The 9732-nt window shown below is 35.7% G+C and overlaps 1 protein-coding gene across 1 annotated transcript; it reads right to left on the bottom strand.

Annotated features, from left to right (window-relative positions):
- Positions 1-5790: 5790 nt before the first annotated feature.
- On the bottom strand, positions 5791-9363 carry LOC132731691 (probable serine/threonine-protein kinase clkA). Its single transcript, XM_060717905.1, has 3 exons — positions 9348-9363; positions 7051-7978; positions 5791-6691 (listed from the first exon to the last, which is right to left on the bottom strand). Exons 1-3 carry the CDS (start codon positions 9361-9363, stop codon positions 5791-5793), a joined length of 1845 nt encoding a protein of 614 aa, XP_060573888.1.
- Between the last annotated feature and the right edge of the window lie 369 nt (positions 9364-9732).

Below are 9732 nucleotides of genomic sequence, written 5' to 3'. Positions count from 1 at the left end.
AAGTTTAAAAACATTACAATTTTCTGAAATGTCAAAGAATTTGCTTAAAACGTTTAAATTGTTCGAAGATTGAGAATTTGCTTTACATAGTTATACGAATGTTGTTGGTGAAGTGCGAGATAAATGATCATATATTACATATCTGCATAATTATAGCAGATAATAACATATTTCAGGACCAGATCTTTTTATGCATCATATTTATAATTGTTCATACTAAATCATTTAGAACTCTACTGTATCATATTTTTTTTTTAAGAAATATATTTTTCGAATATCCCTATCAGATACATTTAGAATTACAGTGTGTATCATTATTTGTAATACTTAATGGGCAATGTAATACACATTAAAAGATACATTTTACACTTTGACTTGATTCATTTTTCAAGCCTTAATGTTACCCGTAAGAATGTGTTATCTTTAAAATCGACATAAGGTAATGTTTGAGTGTTCTGCTCAATACCCTGGCAGCAGACCATTCGGTAAGGTTTCAATGTTCTGCTCAATTCTACTGAATTTTCAGTCCGTGCCAAATCCATACACTTGACTTTCTTAGTAACATGCAATACTTTTTGACCAATATGGTTATCTATTAAAAATACTAATTATCTTCATCGAGTGCCGAATTCGAACAAAGATAACTTCAAAGACCTCCGATACTTTTTGCAAGGTTGATAATACCCCCACCCATTCCATATTGCAGGCTATGAGTAAGTTTTACAGGGTGCAAACATATCGAAGTAAGGTCGAATCGAAGCGCACACATTATTATTTTTATTTTTATGCATATTATATTTTGAATTACATTACGTTTTAATTATAGTTATGGTACCAAAGGTGCGTGCATTGTTAAACTTTTATAGTTATAAAACATGACCTATAAATAACTATTAATATCGTCATCGGATGCTACAAAGACCTTCCATGTTTTTGCGAAAAGAAGTTTTACATGACGCAGTGTCGAATAAAAGGGGACAAACTTCTTCTTAGAATAAATGAAAGTATTAAAGTTTATAACATATCACCTGAACTATCTATAGATGAGATTTTGTCATTAATCACTGGGTGTCAATACATGTAATATCGTATAGGTTTGATTTTGGATTTAATAAGCGTATTTCACTGAACAGTTCAAGAAATTAAAAAATTTCCACTTCTTTGAAATCATTATCAGATGCGACCCATAGTGCTATGTTTGCCTCTTTTAAACACTCAAAATGTCTGAGCTACTGTTTGCCCGTTTCAGTGGTAATGTAAGTTTGCTTGCTAAATCATCGATTAAAGCCATTGATACGTATATCACTCATCAGATTATGTAAAAAATATGGAAAGAAATGTATAAATAGAATATTTTCATTCATTTGAATTCAAAAATGCATGCGTGCTTTCATTTTTGATGTATTGTATCGACTGAAGTGAATAAAGCTTGCATACACTCGGAAGCACTTATAACCCGACACTTACATTTTTTCTGTATAAATTAGTTATTTGTGAATGGATTTTGTTCAACTTTGGACCATAAAAAATTCAACATATTATATTTACTACTTTGAATTTTATTTACAATTCAATGACAAGAAAATAGAGAAAATAACTAAAATATATATGCTACTGCAAAATGAAAAATCACAGAATGACTGTAAATAGCGTAACAAAATGAAAAGTCTCTGAATCCCACTAAATTTGTATGTTAACCAGTTCTCACACTTTGTGTGTCCTCCCATGGCTATGACACCGTGTAAAGACCTGTTTTATGGGAATGACGTAGTTTCTCAAAGCTTGGGGAATATTTCTCCATTCCTGAATAAAGGCTTTGTAGGAGCACATTTGTCTCGGAGCACATTTGCCTTACGTAAGACCGATGCGTCGCATTTTTCCCATATGAGACAAATGGGATCTCAAATATCTACCAAAAAAACTAATTTGTGTGACAAATGTGCCCCGATCAAGTCGTTATAGGACAAGAAAGCAAATTTGTCTCATGCGTTTTTATGGGACAAAAAAGAACATTTGTCTCATGTCATTTTTATGAATTATTTGTCACATATTTCCCCACGACAGAAATTCTTTTTTAGAATTGAGGTTCGCCGTTTTACCTCATGCCAATTGTAATCAACAATTGGTTTGCTTATGCTTTCTTTACGAAAACCTGAAGTGAACTACTAGTATTAATTATTATATCTCTAATTCAAGAAAGTGATTGGCGTACACTGAAACATACTAAATACCGTTCACAATGGTACAATGGTGACAGCGCGATGGCACGATGGTACGTTGATGAAAACGCGATGGAGCGATGGTGAAAACGCAATGGTACGAACGTGAAACAACGATTTTACGATGGCGTAACAACGATTGTACGATGGTGAAACAACGAAGGCTCAATGATGAAAACCTGATGGTCATATGGTGAAAGACGATGTTACGATGGTGAAAATACGATGGTACGATATGATGAAACTGCGATGGCATGATGATGAAAACGATATTATTTCCCCCTATCGTGTCATCGTATTATCGTGATTTCACCATCGTGCCATCGTGTTTTAATCAGCGTACCATCGTACCATCTCAATTTCACCTTTGTACCATTGGGCATAGCTGTTCAGGGAGACAAAAATGTTACTTATGTCCTAACGGAACACCGTAATCGGTTGATATTGAATGACACAATATCGTGACTCGTTTCGCATCTCGCCGAAATCTCGCGTCTCGCTTCGCATCTCGTTCGATGACGCGAGACAAGAAATTGATTCCAGGTCATATACCGCTACTTAGTATTCTCTTTATAGTCTACATAAAATCACTTAAAGGCCCATTATGCCTGAGAAATGCTTTTATTTGTATTCCTTTTGGTATACTTGTATAGCTCCAAAAAGTTACTCATTGGCTAATTACCTGAAACATTTTTTCATCTGCTGCTTTTTTTTGCAGTTTGTACAGTTGAAGTGATTTAGAATTTTGTATTGAAGTCAAAATACTACTTTGTTTACATTTTGCTACTTTTATGACTTTATCGCGAATTTGTTTTGGGTTACAAGCATCTAACTTCCTCAGAAATAATTATTTGAATATTAATAAATTCGTACTTGCCCTATCTTAAGACATTTCAGTCTGAAATCTCGTGGTACGGGATACTCCGACATTGTATCTATTCTTGGAAAATGACGATTTGTCATACATATATTTCTGATGAAAGAAAATACGTGTGTAATGGTCTTCTTATTTTCTTCCATAGATCATTTAAGGGCCTCCGTGGCCGAGTGATTTCTAAAAACCACTTGCCCCTAACCGCTGTAGGTTCGACACATACACGGGGCGTCGAACTATTCATGCGAGGATCCAGGTCAGGGTCCAAATGCGGAATACATATCCGCGTGCGCACGTAATAGCTATCGCGTACGCACGTAATAGTATCGCGAGGCCACGTAAAAGCTATCGTGTGCGCACGTAATAAATAAGAAAATTTTATGTCCCCTTTATGCCACCGTAGATACTACCTTGTTTTTTGCTTAGATATTTCTAGTGCCATAAATCATTTATAAAACTTTAAGTATTGAAAATAAACGTGTCACAATTAATAACGATAAGAATAGACTTGCTGCATATGTGTTTAGGTTCTGGATGCTACACTTGTAGAAATTTTCATTGTGACATGCAGCACAGGGATATTCTTTAACTTAATATATGACTCCTATGCAGAGGCAGGAAGTCTTTGACTGCCCGGAAGTGACCTTAAAACGGTATTATTAATACAGAAAACACAGAACAATGGCTGGTAGCCGGCATACAGATGGGCATACTTATTACCTTTTAAGAATTTTATGGAAAAATGTGAGACAAATGTGCTTCGAGTGTCCTTTCTATTGTGTGTCGAACACATCTGTCTCATTTCCAATTTGTCGCAAATATGAATGTTTACGAACACATCGGTCACACTTCGTGAGACAAATGTGCTCCGAGACAAATGTGCTCCTACAAGGCTTACTCGAGTCCCAGCAACTCCTGCCTCCCAAGTCACCAGATCTAAATATCACACTTGTGGGCAGAATTGAACAGGCGTGTGAAAACCGCTCTCAATTTGCTGCAACTCGAGCAAGCCATTGTTCGGGAATGGAGAACTATGAGACAGAGGTGTTTACATTGTTATAGCCAATTGGGAGGACATACAAAGTATTGGGATTCAGAGACTATTCATTTTGTTACGATATTTACAGCCATTCTGTGACTTTTCATTTTGAAGTAGCATATTTGTTTTGCTATTTTCTCTAGTTTCTTATCGATGAATTGTAAATATGATTTTAAGTAATAAGTACGACATGTTGAATTTTGTATAGTCCGAATTTGACCAAAATCCGTCCACAAATAACTTATTTATACAGACAAAATTAATGTAAGTGTCGGGTTATAAGTGCCTCTGAGTGTAGTTTGATTAAGTTTTAAGCTGACATTTATTTTAGATCATAATGAACAAGGTTTTTGCCTTTTATTTGAACCACTTTTGAATATGTTATATGGACCTAAAATGTTTCAGTTGGTGTCATACAATGAAACATTGTTGTTTCCTAAAAAGAAGTCAAAACCACGTTCCCTGGTTTGAAAAACATACACATTTTCAACATAACCATCCCATTCATCGAGGTATTTCGAGAAGTGGGAAGGTGAATTTCTATTTTCGAGATTTATGTACTATTTGGTGTAAGTCTAGACAAAAAAACTTGTGTGAAAAATTACAGATAATTTGTTTCCTCCGGTTTTCCTAGAACATTCATTTTACTTGTCAATAATGACCCAAAAAATGAGATGGGTTTATGATCAATTTTAGGATCAAGATCAATATTAGGATCAACTTCAAATTTCAAAGAACATATCACTTTTCTAATTGTATATCGCCTTAAAGTATTTCAAGTTTATTTTAGCATAAAATGAGGAGAATTTTGCAATATGAATTTTGATCCTGATTTTGATCGTGAACCTGATCTTTAATTGAGCCCCCTCACGACAAAACCAACATAATGGGTTTGCGACCAGCATGGATCCAGACCAGCCTGCGCATCCGCGCAGTCTGATCAGGATCCATGCTGTTCGCTTACCAACTCTATTACAAGTAGAGAAACTGATAGCGAACAGCATGGATCCTGATCAGACTGCGCGGACAATAATCTTGTAACGACGCTATCCTTTTATAAACATATCAGAATAATTTATCATGAAATCTCTTTCATGGAAAAATAGTATTTTTTAATTTTGATTATTGGTAATAAACAAAAGGACTTAATGGTTCACAAGTTAGTACAATAACAATGTGAAAGGCAATACATTATAATACCATGTAGTTTTGGTGTTTTTTAATATGTTGCATAAAAAGTTTAGTTTTTTTTAAATATAACATGTACATGCTTGGTATATACTTTAAACTTACTGATCCCTGAATGTAAACAATTTTCTAAAACTAAAATATTCAGTGACATATATGTCGTCATTGTATACACGCCATTTTATAAGATATAATTATATAACTATAACAAAAACTAATGAATATTCAATAAGGCAGTAAAAAGAAAAAGAAAAATGTCATTTTTAACCCGTGGCCTGCTGTTACCCATAGTGATTTAGCCTTTGCCACCCGTATCACACCAGTGTGCAGTTTGAAAAGCCGCTATAGTGTTGGTGACCCTCTTTTGTATTTTATTATTTATAATCCCTTAAACTTTGAATAAACTGTTCCAAATTCAAAGCAGGGAAAATCTTCTGCACAAATTCAGTAGATTAATGGTTAAGATTGCGTTAAACAGTCAGAGAGGCAGACGCCATGGATGTTCCTACATCTGCAGTAGCCATTACTGAACTACTACCTCCAGCAATAGGTGGATCAACGTGCATGCCTCCAGATGAAACTCCGCCAGCTGAGGATGCATATGGATCATTTCCAACACCTTGTTTTCTTATACGAGCAGCTCCTTTTAGAGAGTTTCCTGAGATACCCGTGGCCCCTGGCCCGTTATTTCCGCCAAGATCGACTGCCGCTCCGTTGTTGTAATTTACATCGTTAATAGGTGCACCTAGTCCAACATCTATTGCAGCGGCACCCAAAACAGGAGCTGACACACCTGAACCACCAGTTTTCATATCGGTACCAAAAGATATAACTTTACGTGAAATTTTGGTTTTATCTTCTTCACTGTTTCTCCTGTAAACATATCTATCATAATTTACGTCATAAAGCCCTCCGTTGCCATTGTTATTACCATCGTAACGTCCGCCACTTGCACTAACTGAACCACTATATTGACTACCGCTCCCTGCATCATTGTATAGGGTACCGTCTCTGGAGCCAATGCTGCGGCTGCCACTTCTCGACCCGCTTCGACGAGCACCATCTCTGGAGCCACTGCCGCGGCTGCCACTTCCCGAACCACTTTGTCGAGCGCCACCTTGTATACGACTATCAAATCCACCATTAGCATAAAAATGGTCCATAGAATTGTCCCAATTACCACCGTTGTTATTATTATAATTTCTACCATTGTTTCTATTGTCGTATTTGTTACCATTGTGATTGTTGTCTCGGTTGTTATTCAGGTCGTTGTACCCGTTTCCCCCTAATGCTCTACCTATTCTTGATTCGTAGCCATTACTGTTACCTCCTCTGGATCTGTACCGGCCTCCATTGTTTTCATCAAAACCTCTTTATTAGCATAAAAAAGATAAAATGGATGTAAATATTAATAAAAAAAAGAGTTGTTTGCTAAACGAAGTACTCCATCTAAGATGGTCTATAAGTGATCTTACTGAATATAGACAAAAATGACACACCAATGTTAATTCCATTTAAGTCAACATTATGCCTACGTTAAACATTTATGACTCACTATATTTTGGATGTGTACTGCTTAGAATCTGAACCGGTTAGATTTTACCCACAAACCCATACGAATCGAACTAATGTGAATTGCTTTTCGAGTTCACACCGAAAAAAATAAACGTTATAACGGAAATGGTACAATATATAACATTTTGATGCTTAAGTTGATATAAAGGAATTACCTTCTGCTATATTCATAGTTTCTGCCAATACCATTGTCAAAGTTTCTACCGTAGCCATTGTCAAAGTTTCTACCGTTGCCATTGTCAACGTTCCTTCCATAACCATTGTCAAAGTTTCTACCATAGCCGTTATCAAGATTTCTACCATTACCATTGCCAAAGTTCCTACCATAACCATTGTTAAAGTTTCTATCATAGCCATTGTTGAAGTTTCTTCCATTGCCATTGTCAAAGTTTCTACCATAGCCATTATCAAAGTTCCTACCATAGCCATTGTCAAAGTTTCTATCAAAACCATTGTTAAAGTTTCTGCCATAGCCATTGTCATTAAGGTCTCTATATCCGGCAAATAGTCTTGGACCATATCTCCCGTACCTTTGACCTAATGAACTGTATGCATCCCCTCCCCTGCCACCACCGTATCCTCCCATTATACGGTATGTGGAATATGGAGAATAGCCGGGACCAAACCCACCACTCATACCTCTTCCAATACCATAGTACCGTCTACCGTCATAACCATTGTTGTTGTCATTGTTAAAATTGTTATAGTCCAAATCTCTACGTTCGCCATATCTTCTATAGCCGCCTCCAGAACCATAACCCAACAAATCGCCATAATTTCTATTGTCTCCAAATCTGTCGTTATTATCTCTTCCATCCCTAAAGCCATATCTCAACCCACCAAATCTTCCGTGTCCTGGATAACCCCGTCTGTATGAGTATGGTCCGTATGATGCATAGACGCTGCCTCCACCACTGAAGTACCCTCCGGCGAAACCCCTTGATCTGTACATATGAGGACCAGGACCAGGTGGTAGGCCCATGGGAGGTGGTCCGAGATGTGGCGGACCCCTTGGTGACGTCGGAGGATGTGCGGAGGTTATCGCTAATTGAATGGCAATTAAGAACAGCATCCTCATCGTAACTGAAAATATACATAGATTAAAAATGTGTACATGTGTAAACCTACTAGTAGTAATTGTTATTTTTGACGGTGCCATATATAGTTTCGATGGATAAGCCTTTTTCACATACCATTTATAAAACTGCCGCTCAAAGAACTGACTTTTGCAAGTGATGACGAGTACTCGCGTTTTTATGCTGACAGAGCATAAGGTCGACAGTTACTGTAGGGCATTGTTGACGTTGTACTTCCGACCATTTGCTTTTTACCCCGCAAAACGATAAAGTGGAAATGTCATGTGGTGAGGCGAAAATGCAAAGGCCAAAATTCGGACATGGTCATTGTTTGTCGTGTTTTCAACATGCTGATACATAAAGCATGCTTTAGAAATTCCCCGAATTGACTGACCGATTTCGAGCTAATAAAAGCATTTTTTGGCAGCTATTTTTATCGATTATTTTATCAATTATAATACGATGTTCTCTGATATATTGCTTTTAATTATTCACTCTTTTTGATCAAAGGAAAAGAAAGAAAGAACGTACAAATGAATTACTTTTAAATTATGCGTTTCGTACTTGGACCTCACTGTCACCTCAGCGGAGTTCCTTGAAGTTTTAACGCCATTTTTTATTGGTTTACGTTTTTATATTGGCATGCTGTATCCTGGAATCCGAACAAATTCTTACTTTGAGTAAACTGGGACTTTTTAACAAATTTCAACATATAAATCGACGGAGAACGAATTGCGTCAGAGAGTCAAAAATATGCGCCTCACCAATGAACCCGATACAATACAAATATCAGCCAAACATCACACCCGAAATTAAAAATTAAGATTTCAATGTAGTTATTCAATTACAGAAATGAAAAATTATAAAATTGAAACATTTAAACCATAGTAGGTTGCTTTACATGACAAACTTAAAAATATTACGGGCTCAATTTAATTGAATCTAGTAAAACTGATTTTATCTTCATGAAAAAAAAATAGATTTGGCATTAATTTTTTTTACAAAACATGAACGGAATACATGTATTCAATATTAAGGTTTCATTTTAATCGTACTTAACATACATCTGGATAAAGTTTACAAGTAAAATAATTCTGGTTGTAAAATTACGCAGAAATATCTTGCAGCAGCGGATAGTAGATAAGAATTTTGAACACGTTTTGAAAAATGAACGCTGAAGAAATTTAATCAATTAATTATTCAAACTTACATATTGAAAAATTTGATTACTTAATTTGATAATTATCAACTAAATGGTTATGCTTTATTGTATTAATTACCAACAAGTGTATATATCTTGAATAATAATATGTTTAAACAAGCAAAATGTAATTATTTGAGTTGTACGCTATATATAAATATACAAAACTACATACCCGGATGTTTGGCCATCCTGCTTCGACTGAGCCGACTTGTCTCTGGGACCAGAAATGTTCACGAGGACTATGTTATATCGTCATATTTCTTATTTTGGCATTCTTTAGACATTGATGTGTGTATAATTGATCCAATTTAGTTTTTAAATGATCGTGAGGACAATGTTTATGTCAAATCTATGTCAATCAAGGCCTTTATTTGAATTTGATGTCAGTTTTGAAAAACCTTTGACACACTGGAAGTCATGTAATTCTTCATTAAAAATGCGCATGTTACTACATGAGGCTATATGTGACTAGCTGTAGGCCTATATATGAAAGCAAATGTAATATCTTATATGCTAAGGTCATGGGTTATGAATAATTTATTATGATATAAAATTGG

This window comes from Ruditapes philippinarum, unplaced genomic scaffold (assembly GCF_026571515.1).
Source record: "Ruditapes philippinarum isolate M1 unplaced genomic scaffold, ASM2657151v2 ctg12494_1_1_1_1, whole genome shotgun sequence".
Classification (NCBI taxonomy): domain Eukaryota; kingdom Metazoa; phylum Mollusca; class Bivalvia; order Venerida; family Veneridae; genus Ruditapes; species Ruditapes philippinarum.
This window is presented reverse-complemented; position numbering and strand designations above follow the sequence as displayed.